At 41.7% G+C, this 18,943-nt stretch overlaps 1 protein-coding gene across 1 annotated transcript in view; it reads right to left on the bottom strand.

Annotated features, from left to right (window-relative positions):
- The window catches only part of LOC115374068 (eukaryotic translation initiation factor 3 subunit H), a 58,919-nt gene that overhangs the window by 18,739 nt on the left and 21,237 nt on the right, over positions 1-18,943 (bottom strand). Inside the window, exons 3-4 of the mRNA XM_030072796.1 lie at positions 6,995-7,162; positions 681-780 (exon numbers count right to left, since the gene is read on the bottom strand). Coding sequence (XP_029928656.1) covers positions 681-780; positions 6,995-7,162 — 268 coding nt within the window. The remainder of the gene's footprint in view (positions 1-680; positions 781-6,994; positions 7,163-18,943) is intronic.

Here is an 18,943-nt window from a genome sequence, read left to right as displayed (position 1 = left end):
CATAGAGACACACAGGTGGAGGAAATAAGGGCAGAAATGAAATGATGCAGGCAAATGGTTCCTTCTCCCTGCAAATAAACTGGCTTTTAGTGCATTTTAAATTGTATATCTGCTGCTTTGAATAGACAGCAATTTGATACATGGGAACTTCCGCTTTATTGAACCGACACGCTTGTGTGTGTGTGTGTTGCCTGTGTATGTGTGTGCTCATGGATGCGTGTTTGTAATATGTCCGAATGTGTGCGCTTTGACGACTCTGCACTGCCTAAAAAAAATGTTCCCCTTGTTACACTCATTCTGAGCTGCAATTTAAAAGCAATTACGATAAGCCTTGGGGTCAGAAAATGCGTAAACATGGTACATTTGTTTATTTGACGGGCAAGGGCGAACTGATAAATCATCATCATCAGCATCCGTCTCCAACAGCTACTAAATGCCTCCCCTGTGGATATGCAAGCCTACATTTACATCCATTGAATAAGCAGAATCAAAAAGGCAAAGCTTCCAATTCCAAATTCCTGTGGGCAATTTGTGTCCATGTGTTGTTTATGCATATTTACCAGTATTGGTGTGTTTAGGCATGTATACTTCATGATTTGTTTGTGAGCATCTGCACTTGTGCATGTGTAGCATCAAAAAAATCCAGTGTCTTTGTGTGTGTTCTGTTATGAGTGACTCACCCTTCAGGTGTGAAATCTTTCTCCTTGCAGATCTCCATGAGTTTTGGGGTAAGCCTGTAGGCCTTGAGGGAGAGGGAGCCCTGGGCCGTCTTTATAGGGTCTAGGAGAGCAGGAGGGGGAAAAAAAGCATGGATTTAACAATGGAAAATCCTCACGTTCACTTTATTGTTACATTTTTGGATATTCGCTGTTTAATTGACATTTAAAAATACTTTTTGACTTGGCTCAGATTTTGCTAAAAACAGAAGTGAATGGTAGCGAACTGTAGAGCGTGATAAATTGCACACAATCAGCATTCAGTAAAACTTTACTGCTATCCACTTAAACGCATGCACACACACATTTTTTAACCTTTATTAATTGAGGGTAAGTCAAGTCAAGTGAGGCACTCTTTTTCCAGCAACACTTTTCCAGCCCTGCTTAACATTCATACAGTTCAACATAATCACTCTCGGGAGGTGCCCGGTACAACCACAGGCTTCTGCCGCTGATCACTGAGCAGCTCTGTTGGAGCAGATGGAAAGATGCCTCGCCTCAATACTGAATATTGGCCGCGGGTTGCAGCTAAAAATCCAAAACTTCATTATATACAGGTTTATTTACACTGAAACCAAAGCAGCATCTTTGCATGACATCTGCTAGACAAATGCAACATGGACAAAGAAGGAGGCGCATGTTAATTTGACCGAGACCATGACATCGGGTGAATACACTGAACCAATTGGTACAACTTTCAATAATGTCAAAGATATAATAACGTGGCCTGTAGAAAACATTGTATTTAGCTCAGTGAGCAATGCAAGCAAGAGTGTTAAGTGTGTCTGTTAGCAACTGCAATTGATTTCCTTCATGCCACTGCAGCTTTACAAACCATGACAGTGCACTAAACTGCCTTCCTCCCTATTTTCGGGTGCACTTTTTTATGCAGTCTTGACTACCACAATGTGAGAAACACTGGGACTGAAATAGTCATGCACACAGAACGTAAAAAGTAACACTCAAGTTTATTTTAAATTTTGGCAGGTGTGAATTTTGGGACAAATTTAATTTTTAATAATTCAAATGTGAATCTTTGCACATCTCAAAAGTTCAGCTGAAATCACCATGCCTACATTCTGTGTGCGTGTGTGTGTGTGAGTGTGAGAGAGAAAGAGAGAAAGACGGCGAGAGAGAGAGAGAGAGAGAGGGGAACGGCGTGCGTGAGAGAGAGATGGCGAGAGAGAGAGAGGTACAGCGAGAGAGAGAGAGAGAGAGAGAGAGAGAGAGAGAGAGAGAGAGGAACGGTGAGAGAAAGAGAGAGAGAGACAGAGAGAATGTGTTAAGTGCACATGATGGGCAAAAATAGTGTTAAAGCTATTACTGCTGTGTGATTTGCCCAGTGGTTCTAGATCTGTGCTCCCAAGGACCTTTATAAATATGGGCACTGCAATGCTATCTTTTTGTTGGAGGAAACAATCTTGCAAAATGCGCTGCCTCCCAAACATTACACATACACTGCAACAACAGCTCTGTTGATCAATATGCAATAAGCTCCTACAGAGAAAAGGCAGCGTGGTTGTTTGAGTTTCTTCTTCAATCTGCGAGTGCCAAGCATTTTGGAATAAAACCCAATTAGCCGAGTGAAAGACAAAATTGCACAAAGTGAAAATTGAGCTGAGGAGAGCCATTCCGTATCACTTTTCTGGTGTGGAATATTTATCTGACTGGCGGGGATCCACAGCTGAGCATTTTATGCTCTATCCTTGAAACTCAAGTGTGAAGCAGCTGATTGTCAGATGTTCTTCAGCGGAAAAAGGCAGCCCAGGTCAAGAAGTTTATGCTGTTTTACAGCTGAGCCACAACAGAGCAAGCTGTACAACGTTGCTCTTTTGAATTGTTAATCAATTACAGTTGAAGGAGTAATGTTTGATTAATTTATTATGTGTAATGGTCTTCTTACTAATTTAAAAAAAAATCATCATTTTACATAATTGTTTGGAATGTACAAAAATCTACTGTTTGAAAGTTGACCAGTCGGTTGTCTGGTTGGTCCCAAGAAAGGACTTTATTTAAGTTAGGGTGAACTCTGTATATGTTTAAGTAGTGTGACCATCTTAATGAGGGAGAGGCATCATCTGTATGTTTCTGAGGCATAGTAATTATCAATTTACTCTGAAATTAGGAAAAAGACACAAAAGATGTGCTCCATTTCATTCTTTGAACTCATGTTGAACATTGACTTGCAACCTTGGTCTGGATTTCAGCATGAAAACACCCTGCTAAGGTCTGTGATGACTCTGTTGAACTACTGTCCACTGAAAATCAGATATCAGATTATCAGATAATTTCTGTGTTCTGTCAATATGTCTGTGACCCCTGAAATCTACATTAGATCAGTCGGAAAATTGTATTTCAATCAGAATTCTCTTTATGAAGGCAATTTCAATGCCAGCAACCTCAACCTCTGTTAATGATCTCCTAGATCTCCTAGAGCAGAAAAGAACACTTGTAAAAACCTTGAAAAGAAAGTGCCAGAAAGCTCAATGCAAAAGACAAAACAAACAATCAATCAAAAAATAGTCCTCTTGATTCAATACAGCTTTAAAGAGCAAATTAAATTAACAATTTAGAATTCAGAAAAGCAAGAGGATTTTCCTCCAACATCATTAACAAAAATATTAATTATGCACATACTTTATTAGCTACTGTTGCCAGGCTGACAAAACCCAAGGCACTATCAACCACTGAATCTGGTTATTTTACGAGTGATAAAATTCAAAGCATCAACAAAATATTAGTTATGTCACCAGTACATTCATATAAAACTGGGTAAACATGACACAGTTTAATGTTGCTGACACCAAAACTCTTGAGGAAACTTAAGACATCCAACTGCTGCCTTGATGCTCTGCCTATGAGCTTCTAAAAAAAAAAAAAAACTGATTGGCAATGGATTTACTGCAGCTAGTTAAGTGCGTCGGGACATTTCTGTAATAAGCAGCTACAGATTTATATCAAATGGAGATGCACTGATTTATGGTGCACCTCTCTTTGATTAAGGTTATTAAGGTTGCATCGAGTTACATTATGATGTGTTCAAGCTCAATTCATTAAAAATGAGTATTGGGTGAAGATGAATTATTATGTTATGAGGTGTTCAAAGGTCTTGCAACATTTTATTTTGGCAAGAAACTAGAATTAAATAGGCAGCATTTGTTTGAAGGAGAAATTTGTGGGAGCAGGCAGTTGTGCAGTGGGCTGAAAAGGCTTTTGAAATGGTTATTTTCCACAAAAAGAAGCTTTGTCATGTCAAAGGTTATATTTAAAGATTGTTTCATTAATTTGTATGATTGAATTTGTGCTCATTCAAAGACAGCACAATGAAGGCCTAAAAGACTTTAAAACAGTTCAGGTTTTTTTTTTTTTTTTTCTAACCGTGAAGATTATTTTTGGGGCATTTCTGCTTTATTAGACAGTCACAGTGAAAGGAGACAGGAAGGAATGGGCAGAGACAGATGATGAAATGCAGCAAAGGGTCTGGGCCGGATCTAAACCCAGGCTGCTGCAGCTTAGCCAAAGTGTTACATGGTACGTGCTCCTCATAGTGAGCCACCAGTGCATACCCTAAAACAGTTCCATTTTTAAAAATATCGATAATCGGTCAAATCATTATTTTAAACATCAGTATAAGCCAAGAATTTCATCATCAGTGTATCCCTAATATCAAATCTACCCTCCATAAGTAAATTTATAGGGGGAAAAGGCATCTCACAGCATTTTGGTTTGCTTTTACCCTGGTTACTTTGACAATTTTGGCTTTCGGCAACTACATAATTAAGTAAACCAGCATATGTGGAGTCCCCTGAGGTTCAATCTTTGTGCTTATTTTACCTTTACATTCTTCCATTATGCCAAGCCATGCAAATTAACAAAAAAATTGCTTTTCCTAATTATGCAGACAACAATCCAATTTACTTAACTCTTTCATGACCTAGCAAAAGGGCTGTTACATGTTAGCGCTGTCCAGTTTAACCTCTTGAACTGCATGAACTGTTCACTGCTCCTGAGGAAACAATCGTCAGAGTGAACCTATACAAGTAATTGGTTTAACAATATCTCTGCTAATTAACAGCCGTCACTGGGAGGAAGCTATTAACTCGCCAGCAGGCCACCTGATTGATTCATTCAAAGGTATAAAATGACCACAGAGCTAATGACGAACAGAACCAAAAAAAAAAAAAAAAAAAAAAAAAAAATCAATTCACTTTCACTCTGACTTTAAACAGATAATGAGAGATAATGCCAATTCCTTTGAGGCACTTTGATCCATTAAGCACTGCATTATTGATTGACATTAACAGAAGCTCTTGTTACGAATCACAAAGGGCCGGCTGACTGACTGCTGAATGAATGACTGCTTGTGTCGCTTGCTGGCAACACTAGATCAGAAGGGTTCATGTGTCAGATGGTTAAAATGAATCTTGGCCCATCAAGGAGTAAAATGGAAGAACATGACACACCAACCGTGAACATCGGGGCCAGGGGATGTCCTTTTATACTCACCAGGACTGAAACACTGATTAAAGTTGTTTCCATCATTCTGTAAAATGACAAGTTTGGTTTCTACCTCTCACAACTTCAAATAAGTGGATAAACACTGAGCTGTTTTCAGGCCAGTAAGTTTCTGAGTCCATTTTGCTATAATACTTGTGTGGATATGTTTAGGAGTCATGGATGGCTTGATCAAACTGAAGATATAATATATTTTGAGAAAGTCAACATGCATTAACATGAGATGAATGCCTCCAGCTTTCCTTCAGACACAAACTTTGAACATCAGCTGAAGTTCAAGTGACATTACATTGCAGACCTGGCAAAAAATAAATAAATCGCTTTGAAAAAGTTGCTCCAGATCTTCAGTCTACTTGAGATGTGCTTGATGTGTCTTTGCCAGCCCACTGAGAAGCCTCAAAGAAGACACTTGCAAGATATCCCTTGAAAGGTAAATCTAAATCAAACTGTCTTGATCTCACTGGGTGCCATTTGTTTCTCGAAGTATCTGTAATACCCTCGACCAATCTTTTCCCAGATCTGTCACGCTGCTGACTCATTGCTGAGAGTCTCTGTGCACAAACCACAGAAAATGACAAGACTTGTCGATGGCAGCCCTATTCTTAGATACCTTTTGATTACAGAGACAGAATTTTGACTTGTGATCACTTTGTCATGGCTGAAACTTAAATTTCAGCCAGCCATTTGCATTCTTGGAGTAGAAAATTCTTTAAATTCTTCAGTAGCATTTTTTGGATACATAAATTTATCCGCCACTTACAAAAATATCGCTTAATTTTGGAGTGCTGTTGATCTTAACTTGGGCTTGTCCACTTTTGCATTGGCTACTGAAACTGCTTTCCACTTGCATGGACCTGTGTCATTAGTGGTCATCTGTGAACAGATGAATGGTTTGGCCCGACAGGTGAATATAAAGTTGCAGTGGAGCTGCCCACTGCATAACTTTAAAACTATGTCAATAAAATTTTCATGCATAGATTAGCCAAGAATTCGACCAAGCCATCTGGCTGTTCCTATCACTGCCTGATGGTCACACCAGACCTGGTGATTGCAAGAGTTTATGAGCAAAGGCTTGAGTTTTAAGTATCCCATAACTAATGCTGGTTGTTTTTCTTAATTTATTGTGTGAATTTCATAAAGATCACAAATTTTCCTAGACAGAAATCTTGAACTATGAGATCTTGAATGGTTAAATAAACAACAAAAGCAAAACAACAAAAAGCAAATAAAAATGCATACCTGCTTCACCATTATTCAAAGGTGATTAATGAATATAATCCCTGGACTCTACCTAGTGACACTTGGTCATCATGGCTGACATTAGCACAATCTGGTTTAGCATTCCAGGCACAATTAAGCATTCCATTATTGGATTACTCCAATTATCTGCATTGTATTCAATAACTATATCAGGTAGGTCTGGCACATTGGTGATATTAAGAGCATGAACTGAGTTCTCAGTTTAATGCAGAGTCATGGCCAAGCATATGGGAGTAGACTTGCATATCACTTACAAAGATAAATTCATGGTAAATCTACATTTGGGCTAGGCTACACATCTGCACACAAGGCCACCCTTTTCTTTTACCCGAAGCCACAGGTCCCACCTATGGCCATTGTGTAGCAACCATTTTAGAGCAGCCATTTTGGCTGTCTCCTGTAAGCGTGCAGTTTCGTTCAAGTGAATATGGCAACCCATCATCAAATCATGCAAGTGCTTAGTCATTAGCATTGTCATTCTTTTCGTAACTACGTTTGCTTACCATAGATGAGTACTACTGACTCCTCAATGGCATGCTGGTAGCTGAACTGGGAGTCGAGTAGAGCTCGGCTGACAAAGGAGCCATAGTAGGTGGACTGGTACCAGCCCACATGCAGATGGTCAATGTTGACGTGACGCAGAGAACGCATCATCTCCATCTGGTACTGGACTAGAGAGAGAGAGAGAGAGAGAGAGAGAGAGAGAGAGAGAGAGAGAGAGAGAGAAACAGAAAGAGAGAGGGGGATAAGTGAAAGAAAATGAAATTTAGAATGAGCTTCATTGAAATCAACTTGTTTTTTTTTTCTGGATTGGTGAATATCTGGTCTCCATCTGGAACTGGACATGATGTACGAACAGAGGGAGGGAGGGAAGGAGCGGGGGACAGAGAAGATGTGAGAAACATGAGAAATACAGTGCAAGAAGTGAGCAAAGAGGATGTGATGGAGGAAAGCAGGGAAAACAAAGCTTCAATCTTCTACTATCAAGTGGTAGTGATGGAGATTTCTAAAACATCCTATGCCCGAATTACTTAACGCCCTCTGATTCCCTCCGTCAGTAAATAAAGCCTGGGAGAGAGAAAAAGTTGGGATAGATACATAGACAGGCTTGAGCTATTGGAGAGAGCGCGAGATACATTACAAGCAGAGCCATTTCATTACGCCAGACACATCCTAAGGACGCGCAGCCAGAAATACAAACAACCCTGCCTGACTGGCTGTAAGTAACAACCAGAGCGAGCGAAACAGCATCTCTATGCAGGTTGGCTGGAGGTGCTTGATAAATCAGGGTGTTATTGGGCAGCTGTGGCCCCCCAGACCCCTGTCTGTTGCGCACATCCTTCTCCTGCTGGGGCCGTTAACAAGAACAAACTGGAGAGGAGGAATACAGCGATGGCAGGAGAGCAGAGAAAAAAGAAGTTGAGCGGGGAATATGGAAAGGTGGAGGGGGGGGGGGTGTCAGCGGGAGAAAACGAAGAAAGAGGGACAAATGGAGGAAAAATGAAGGAAAGAAGAAAGAGAAAGAAAGGAGAATGGGTAACAACAAACATAATGTCGCCCCCTGAGGAGGAAGCATTTGTCTGCTGTCTTCTTAATAACCGCCTGAATTTGACCCCATGATGCCAACGTTATGTAAAGTAGGGAGCGACTTCAGTCAAACCTCATTCACATTTCAGTTGGTCACGGCCAGGCGTCTAACCTCACACTGAGCTCGTGTTAGCAGAGAGCTCAGCGTGCGGATCAGTGGCGCCTGCAGCGGTGCACAGAAAAAACACTGCTAGCGTATTTGCATGAAGTTATCCAGTCTTTAACTGCAACCCCCCACCTCCGACACTCTTTTCCCTTGCTGTTACACGTTCCACTGCCTTAGCTTTACTCCACACAGAAAAGAAATGGCAGTGGTCCGCCCACAATTATGCATGCAGCTGTTGAGGGAGTTTGGCATGAGGGGGGGGGGGGGGGGGGGGGCAGTCGATCGAAAGGAATAGAGCGGAGATGCCTCTTCCCCTGACAATAAAATCTTGTTGCATTTTAAAGGGGTCTAGATTGGAGCGCAGTATGGAGGCAGACAGGTTTATAAGTCAAACCAAAGGGCCTCCATTCACGATGCCTCTTGTGGGGAAAGGCTGGATGGGACAATCTACCCTTTAATCTAGGCTTTTATTTAGTGATGGACATGGTCAGTGAGACAAAAGCAAGCAGGCGAGATGTGTGGGATAAAAGGACAGGGAGGCACAGGCGGAATGAGGGATGTGGAATTGAGGAAGATGGGGGGTGGGGGCAGAGGCGTGTAGCAATTCTCTGACTAACCACAGGAGGAGGGGATGTCTGTTGGCATCCGTCACTGTTTGCGTGGAAGCCATGACTGTTAAGTGTAGCAGCAAACCCACAGGAGTGAAATATATGTGTGGTCAATTTCTGGGAAGGAGGGGGAGAGAAAGGGAGCACATAGGGAAAATCATTTAAGTGAAGCATCTCTAATTCTGAGAGTTATAACAGAGAATGAGAAGCAAGAAGGAGAGAATGCAAACAGCGAGCAGGTGAGATGAGTGACAGAGAGAAATTGAATGAGAGCATGAGAAAGAGAGTGAGTGGTGGTGACAGGCTCACAGTTAGTGCGCTAGAGTGGCTCTGCCCAGAGGCAGGCTGGGAGCAGACTCCAGGACACACAGACCTCGCTGGGGAAGGACAGGTGTTGAGGTCCTCTACAAAAACAGGGCAGAGAGCCGGCCACCGAATTCCCTGTCTGTCCACTTCTGTCAAGCCACACCTTGTCTCTCTGATTTTATGTCAATACCCCCAAATCCTTGTCTATACAGCAGCAGTATTTGCCATAAGGTGATTATAATTCAGTGACTTAGCCAAGTAAATTGTCTTTCACCTATGTGGCTTTATTTCTATTCTGGGTGCTGTGATGTACTAAGCTGGCAATAAAACCTGGTGTTTCTGGTCAATCCCATTTTAAAAAACATCAATGTGATGCTGTCCAGAGCTGAAAGCATGCTAATGAACCACAAAGGCCACTGCAAACATGATGCAGCACATGGTGTTGGCCCAACAGTGACACTCCTGCATAATGCTGAGGGTGCTGTGCTGAATTAAGAGTCAAACGTCTGAAATGTAGTTTACATGACATGTTGAAGAAGTAATACATCTGTAAACAGCTGTGGGTGATATTTGTCTTGCAAAACTAGTGGTAAGATGAGAGTGTAACTGTCAACTAATTAACAACTTGCAGTAGCGGGTTAGCCAATACTAACATAATTAGCTTATCATGAGTGAAAGACTTAGGCCTCAACTGAGGCAAGAGCCTGAGCAAAGATGAGACACTGAGCCTGCTAAATGAAATGTCAACAGAAACGCAGCCCATTAAACATAGACAAACACAAGTGAAAATGTATTTGTTTGATTAAAACAGCAACTGAGCAAGTGACAGGACATCAAGCGTTTTTAATAAACTGCATGTGTTTCGTGGAAACATGGCCCCCGCCGCCTCACCCAGCCCCTCGCCAAAGTAAACTGCCAGCTGGTGGGAAAAGTTGGACAGTGCCAACCCACCAAACTTCCCTCTCCTCAAGTGTGCCAGTTCACCCAGCTCTGTGTGTGGGGCGGACTGGCTCTGCTCGATGTCCACCTGTCTGTCTAAAACACCTTCACAAAACATGAAACACCCTCCACTTTTTGGACACTGTGTTTTTACAGCCTTGGTTCAAAATAGATTAAATTATGGTATTTTCACACTGACCTACACACAACCCATAATGTAATAGTGGATTTTTTTTTTTTACATAAATTTGTTGGTATTCATTCAAATTTTGCATTGACACTCAAAATTGAGTTACGGTGCATCCAAATTTTTCTGACTATCCTTCAGAGGTCTCAGGACTCAAGCCCTTAATGTGGTTAAAAACAATGCTGATGTTTTTAAAAGCATGTTTTACTTTGTTGTTATGGAGTACTTTGAGGCTGTTAAAAGTCAATTTGCAACAGCAAAACCTCAATTGGACTGAGCATGAATGTTTTTTTGGAGACAGGAAGGACAATTTCCTGAATGGAAATAAATGAGTAATAGCTACCTATTCCCCATCGGCCCTAATTTATGCTCATATATGTACACTGCTCAACGTTCACTTGCAAACATAATGGCAAACAGGTGAGACAGGCATACAAATAAAGTGACTGAAAACATTAAGAACGTGATGCAGCCAGGTCGGAAAGAAAGAGAAAAAGACAGACACACACATCAGCCCGACATGGCGAGTGATAGAGCTACACACAGATTGAGACGGCTGAGTGAGACGGCTGAGTGAGACGGCAGGCCAGCGGCAGGCCATCCACCTGGCCGACCACAGATCTAATAGAGACCGCAGAGCCTTGTAAATGCCACAGGGATCACTACCTTGTTTGTTCATAGCCCAAGAGCTACTGCTGCGATACAAACAGCCCAAGAAGCTGTGTGACGCGGCTGCAGGTGGCGAGAGGGATTTTGGCCAGTGTGTTTGTTTGTGTGGTAAACCGATGCCTTCTGGGAAGAAGAGCGAGATAAACGCTCTCAATGTGCAGTAAGCCTTTTTATATTCTGACGGTCACAACACAGATGATGATGACCAACGTTAAGTAATGAGGACGTCATAGGGGAATCAAAAACTCATACGTCACAAACAGACAGAGGAAGAAACAAGAGACAGAAGTTTAATACATTCTGTTTGTGGCTGGATAGTATCTGTGGGCTGACTGCAATTATCTTAGTGGTGCTAAGTAAATCAATAATGCACTCTCTTCCTACAGTGACCATCAAGGTGAGGGAGACCATAAGTGAGGCATTTAACCTGCATGTCTACGGACTTAACTTGTCCTCGGGAGCTAACCGGTGTGAATGGATCAAACTAAATGAATGAGAATCTGAAAACTATACCAGTATGCTAAGCAAACCTTCCCTCAATTCACAATGGTGTTAAAAAACAAGCATTTACACATGCATGTGTAAATGAGACTGCACAATACAATAATTGAATGAGCGTGATTAGAGAGACCGGCCGCAATTTCTTTGCATGAATGCTGTCACTTTTGTTTTCACCTTCCTTATTACGTTTCATGTGGCTTGAAAACTGGTCAGAATTTATCTCCTATCGCCCCCTGTGTCATTACTTAAATTCAGATCACACAGGCTGTTAAATGGCCTAAATCTGTGTGTGGGAGAGCCTGGGGAGGTTAGATGATGTTTTCACACCAGAAAGGCCAGGGGCTGACATTAACTGGATTTCGAGATAAACTCCATGGAAACTAATTTCACAAATATGGTTACTGACGTACCACTGGAACAATAGTGTAGCAAGGCACAGTTCCCAGACATGAAACACTTGTTATTTCTGTACAAGTCCTGAAAGCATTGATTGCATTTTTGTGTTTTCGTGCAAAAGATGTGGTAAAAACACGAAAATGGCCAGCTACTGTCTGTGGGTTGGAGGGATAACAGGAGAGGAGACAGCGACTCATGTAAAACCCTTTTTCCAGGGTTATAATCAGCTGTGCTCATTATTTATGTATCCGTATTTGACATGAGGCCAATCTCATTCATACTGGTTATTTCCAAATAGTATATACTATATAATGTTGCAAGGTATAAGAGAAAATATTAGATGAGTGAATGCATAAGGAAGCATTCCTAGTATTGCATGCTTTGAATTCATAATGGAAAAAATGAAAAAATCTGTTGGCTCTTGAATACTTTAGACTTTGTTGCTGTTGTTTTGCTTACTCATACCCTTTTGGCAATGAGTCAATAATATTTTATATAATCAAGTAATGGCTTTTCCCCCCCTAGATACAGTGTCATAATATAGAAATAAAAACGCAGACATTGATTTGGTTGTGCTGTTTTACAGCAGGGTGTTTTATTTCCTTTGTACACGAGGTTATTAGACTGCTGTGGATGCAGACATCAGCTGTAATGCTGTGCGGACTGTTGCTGTCTTTGCTTGTCTGACAGAGGAGATTCAAAGGGTCAGACCTTTCTAGTGTGGGAGGGCAAACTGTTTGTAGTTTACTGATGCCTTTTTTCCTTGGCTTGACGTTATCATTGCAGTGCAACAAAGTGAGACATGGATCTTGGTGCAAAGCCACAGCTGACTTCACCAATCTCTGCACACTGTGCAATTTCAATATAGTGGCCTACTTACTTATTTCATGTGGTTAGTACACTCTGACTGGGGGAAAAAACAAACAGTTAATGATAATATTTGTAACTGAGGCAGGACGATATGGAGGAAATCAAATATCACAATATTTTTAACCGAATAACTTAATAGCAATATTGTGACAATATTGTAAGGATGACAATTGGTGAAGTGAATATGATGACAAAGCAGGTAAAGGCAAATAACAGAACAGCTAGAACAGACCAAGTTCAGAGAATTGCATCCTTTACTGTAACACAGCCAACAGGAAAAGGCAATACTCCCTTGATACAAACAAATTCAAAACCCCAGGCAATATCTAGTTTTACATCAGGATACTGATATATCATCTACCCAGTCCTATTAAATACTGGCATAGATTTTGATGTGTGCTCATTAGCAAATCTAAGATGCACCGAGTTAAAGTAAGCAGCAGCTACCTGTATTGTTTCATGAATGCCCACCTCTCCCCCTGCACAGTTTCTCAAGCTGTGGATCAGCACCCCTCACAGGTCACAGACCTGCTTTTGAAGGGTCTTCACATGACAAAAAGTACAACAATGCCTCCATTATTCCAGGTCCTGTGCAGGGTGAAATTCAAATTTTGGTATGACAAGCTGATTTAAGAGCCCCCTATGTTCTTTTCTCTAAAACAATAGGACCTCCTGCATCCCATTGTTGGGCTAGCAAGACAGGCAGTAATATTCTGTGGACAGAACAGTGGCATTAGCTAGAGAATAGCCAATTTAACATTATCATCAAGGCGCGCTCCCACCGCCGTTCGCTATTCCTCACTCATTTCTGCTGCCCTGCTGACTTTCCTATCAATCAATCTGGGCCCCGGGGCCAGAGCGGGAATGAGTCTGCCCATTCTGTTAGCGCCGCTTGATTTTGTGTGTGTCGGTGTGTGTGTGTGTGAGAGACACAAAGAGAGAGAGGAAATGGGCAAGTGTGTGAGTGAGAGAGAAAATGAATGTGTGTTTAAAAGAGTGTGTGAGACTATGAGTTGTATGGGGAAGAGAAAATGAAGAAAGCAGTGGAAAGAGAAAGCAGATGTGTATGTGTGTGTGTTGGGGGGGTGATAGTAAGACAAAGCACAAGAGTGAGTGAGCTAGCACGCAGTGTTCTGTGTGCTGTACATCTAAAACAAGTGTGTGTGTACGTACATTTTCCAGCTGGGGGCTAATCCTAAACCCTGTGCAGTAATGGCAAGAGTAATAATGAACAGTGTGTGTTTGTGTGTGTGTGTGTGTGTGTGTGTGTGTGTGTGTGTGTGTGTGTGTGTGTGTGTGCGTGTGTGTGCACGTGTCTCCGCAATGAACCGGACAGATAGTCCATATTCTAATACTCCATGACACTAGAGGTGAACTGCACCAGACCTTGGATGTTGCTGCAGGCCACATCTCGACGCAGTCGGCGAGATGTGTGTGTAGCTTTGTGTCTCTGGATGTGTAGATGTGTGTATCTGTGTGTGTCAGACTGCATTCTAATCACCATCTTGATGTGTCGTGCAGGCCTTGCCTGGAAAGTTTGCTGTGGTTACACACAAACACACATGCATACACATGCGCTTAACTTTGTAGCGACTTCAAGTTGAGTAGATGAATAATAGAATATAATGGTGTCAAATGTCTGAAGCTTGGTGAGCTGCATTCCTTCTGCCCCCCACTCCCCCTTCCCTGGGTTTGGGGAATAGAAAATCTGAATAGTTCAAAATGAGGTTAGACAGGCCAATCAGTCCTCACATAAAAACAACCCGATTATATGTAGAAAAATTCCCCTCTTGCTCGCACGCTCTCTCTCTCTCTCTCTCTGTAACTCTCTCAGTCACTTTAAGGGTGGAACAGAAGAATTAGACGGCCCATTGATCAAAATGTGTCAAGGGAAATACTGACCCAAAACCATCTCTTAAGACAAAGCCTTTTAAGAACTTATTCGGACCTTTTGTTTTTCGTCTAGACAGAGAATATATACCCATTTCCATAGAGGCCAGCATTTACGACAAAACTACAGCTACAACTTAAAATATGCATTATGTCGGGCTGTGGGGTGTTCAGCAGGGAAAGTCACAAGTTCAGTATGTTCTCTTACCCCACACTCAACTCATTTAAGACTGGCTGCAACAACTAAATAAAACTTCAATTCTGTTTTTTTTTTTCTTTGTTACCCATCAGTTATGCTCTAAAGTCAACACAAGTTTATTTGACATTACTGAAAAATACAAAATGCAGCCATTACAAAAGACTGACAACACTGCCGGCTGTCCTATGTGAGTAATTCCTCTGCTTTTGACGGTGGTACTCCGTGGTGACAGCAAAGCATGCTCTTCTTGGCATTTTATAAATGCTTGCAGGCCAAGAGAAATTCAAAAATCAATGTTTGGGCGCTCAAACGATTTAGACACTTTAGACTTCAGCGGTTTTGCTGGGTGTTCAAGAGCGGATGCCAAGAAGTATGCACCACTTGTGCATTTTTTTTTCTTTTTAATGTGGCCAGCCTCTGCAAATCTACAGACGATTCAAAACTTCAACTAAAACACAATGCATCCATTCAGTTGGGTTAAAACCCAACTTAACTCTCAGCTACAATCCATCACTCTTCTGCAGTCACCCCAGTATTGTCAGGTACTCTCATATTCACTCTCTAAACGATAAGTGAGTCAGAGTTAGCTAGTTTTCATCTGCTGTCCCTGGGATCCATGGATCCATGATTCCATGGTTTTGCTATATCTTACAAATATTCCCCACCCATCCTATCTCTTACCTTTGGCTCATTTCCAAAGCAGCTGTTCCCAACTTCTTCTTTCTGTCTTATCTTAATTACACAAAGAAGACTCACCTCCTCACTTCAAAAAACAATTTGAATCACATTTAAATGTCATGCCAACAGACGTGCACTTCAGGAAACGCTCCATCCATCCAGAGTTGACTAAGAGGTCTTGCCGTGCTGCTGGGGATGCAGTAGGACACATTAGTATTCACACTACAGCTGGAATGTGGCCAAAAGAGTCCTTGACCACCTCCAAAGATAGTTTGAGTGACTGGATCACAATGCCGTACTGAAACCTGTTTGCACCTGTACTTAGTGCTGTCCACTTGTGATTGGACAACCGAGACTCATGTTCAAACTAAGTGTGAATATGGTCTCTGTGTCAGGTTTTTACCATCTTTGTTTTTGTGACCTTTTTTCTATGAAGCACTTTGTGACAGTCCTCATGAGCACTTAAAACATAAACCTGACTTGACCTAGAATGTGAAATCAAACACCATTTATATTGGAAGATGAGGCCTTTATATCAGCATATTATCTGGCAGGAGTATCAGATCAGTAATTAATGTCTTTGAGTCTTGCTAGATTGTGAATATTGAAATTTTGGTTATGTCAATATCCAACATACGTTGGATTAGCTGAGAAATTCTGGGATATTTCCTCAGCTCTAGTCTATGTTACTGTGAAATCCAGAGAACCTGTTTGCACAGGTGGTCCTGAGGCTGTGAGCAGAAGACAAATTTGAAAATAAAATTGGGTTTCCCATCAGCCAACTTTTCATATCTCAAGAAATTAAAAATCCTTTTCACAACAGGGAGTTTCTGACAGCTGTGTTCATCATGAACTGCGCTGAGGTGACCAGTTTTATGCTGCTATTTTTTTAATTCTTATGCATGCACAAAAGAAAACATGCCTTAAAAGTAATGTATAATGTATGTATAATGGTAACACACCCTTAAGGATGATATTTGCTTCCAAATTACAGGTGCCTGCAAGTCAGCTTTTGATTTCCACTACAGCCATAATCATGGTAAAGAATCCCTGCTTAGATGTTATTCTTCTATTCAAGCACTGAACAAGAATGAGAGCCCTATTCTCCGTTTGTGATGAATAAGTTGGCTGGATGCTTGGCCTGTGGTTTTCCCTGGCCTTTGTGTTCCACTGGTACAATGCTTGTTATCACACACCTCCAATGCTGTTTTTCTGTTTAGCCATCATCCTGCAACCCCACTCACTGTCTGGATATCATGAATACGAGAGGACTATACCAGATGACTGTTGAGCATCTCCCCCCCTTTTTTTTTTTTTTTTTAAAGTTCTCTCATCACATTAGAAATCGCCAGTGACTTGAGAGGCTCTCTCATCTGACGCCCAGTGCATCTCTATTCATTTTCAAGGTGCTGGCTTTGTCCTTGTGGCACTGTGTGGCAAGCCACACCGTGACAACGATGCCTACATTAGGTAAAAAAAAAAAAATGCTAGGAAAGTGCTATGACATTTTCAAGGACACATTTTTCCAAAAGCCTTATTCAAATTTCAAACGCACAGCAATCATGTCGCGATTTGACATTATCAGCTGCACTGTCTGTACCTCTGTACCACACCCCTGAGGGTAAATTTTTAAAAAGTAAGCACCTGTGTCAAGATTTGCTAATGCTGTCTGTATCCGTCCAAACGCTGCCCACGCCCGCCCACATGCAGCAGTGTTGACTTGAAATGACAAGGCACTGATGGAAAGTGTCTGAAAATCCTGTTTTCTTCCGTGCACAGCAGCAGCCAGCCAGTCAAGATGAGACCTCCAACAAGTTGCCAGGTTACTGTCTCAGTTGCATCCGTTAGCCTTGCTTCTTTTGTCCCACTGGCACAATACAATATGCCAATTAGGCCTTGAGCTAAGCGACATTGCCCTTGAGCGAGCTCATAAATGCTACATAAGCCCTGGATTGAATTCTTTATTTGTGCTCCAAATGTCTTTTGCTGCCCCCCTTCCCTCTCAAACAAACAAAAAAAAAATTCTTAAAAAAAATCCCTCCCAGTCCGCGAGGTATATACACATGTACGCGCAAACTCATACACACACGCAGCCAGTTGCAGGAAAGGGCTGACTAAGCTGCTCTTCTTAGGCAGGTATTGTACAGCATGATGATGGCTTCCAGGCACCACTTACTGCTGTTGATAATGGAGAGACGCATCTATATATGTGTGTGTGTGTGTGTGTGTGTGTGTGTCCCTTCACGTACACACATACAAGGAGACAAAAAAAATGAAAAATAAGTCACACACACACACACACACACACACAAGAAAATAGAGCTGCAAATGGTCAGACGCATTGTCAATTAGAGGGTAGATATTAGCACAGCTGCAAAGCCACAGCCACTAGAGCCGTGAGCACTGCCACTCATCATCATTATTATTATATTCATGAGAGGGAGAGGAAGAGAGAGGGAGTGAAGAGAGGAGGAGAGAGGAGACGGAGTGGAATAAAGCGAGACGGGAGCAAGAAAGAGGGGGACGAGAGAGTGCAAGGTTGAAAATGGAAAGGAAGCTATACATCCAACTGTCTTATGAAAGTGATTTGCAAGGTGTGTATGCAACTCTGTGTGTGTATGTGTGTTTGTGTGTGGGAGGGAGAGAGAGATAGAGACATACACAAACACACACATACACACACACACACACACACACACACACACACACACACACACACACACACACACACACACACACAGAATGGCAGAGGGTTGACAAAGATCTCTGATATAGTGAAGACAAGAAAACGTTGAGTAATAAGCTTACCAAGATTATGGGTCTAGGCTATGCAGCCAAAAATATCATAGCATATGCGTTTATCAATTAACAATAATTATCATCTGATTAGGGCTGCACAACATTGGAAAAAAATTACCTTACGATGAAAAATCCAGGAAATTTCACCAGATACATGCAGTGTATTAGTCATGTACAATTAACAATCATAATTTTCATCATTTGGGTACTTTGAAAGTCTATCCTCCTCTAACAAAACAAAACAAAAAACCCTGCTGCTTCTACCACACTAAGTTCAGCCCTCTTTCAGTCTCACTTATGTGTTTCTGACACCGGCATGGACAAGTGGAGAGAGAACAGGTGGAGAGGATTTTTGGAAAAACAACATACATCTCTTAATAGACTTTACAAATGTCTTGTGTGTCTCAGTTATGTATGTTTAATCTGCGTGGTGGAAGACAAACAGGCCTCCCAGCATGGTGGAGGATGCGAAAACTCAAACTCGAGCAACAAACAGATTTATCTAACATTATGTCAGGAAGATGCAAGTACAGATAAATCTGGATACTGCAAGCTTTGGGAGTGTGTTCCTTACATTAGGAAATGCACAAGCACCGCATCAGTAACTTTTTGACTTTTAACCCGCATCAGGACGAGGTGCTGCTGATAACAGAAAATAAATACACTCAAAAGCCGCCTCGCTTCCTGCAATGGGATTATTGTGCATGTGCACATTGT

Source organism: Myripristis murdjan, chromosome 16 (genome assembly GCF_902150065.1).
Source record: "Myripristis murdjan chromosome 16, fMyrMur1.1, whole genome shotgun sequence".
Taxonomy (NCBI): domain Eukaryota; kingdom Metazoa; phylum Chordata; class Actinopteri; order Holocentriformes; family Holocentridae; genus Myripristis; species Myripristis murdjan.
Note: the sequence above shows the minus strand (reverse complement) of the source record. Positions and strands in the feature narration are given on the sequence as shown.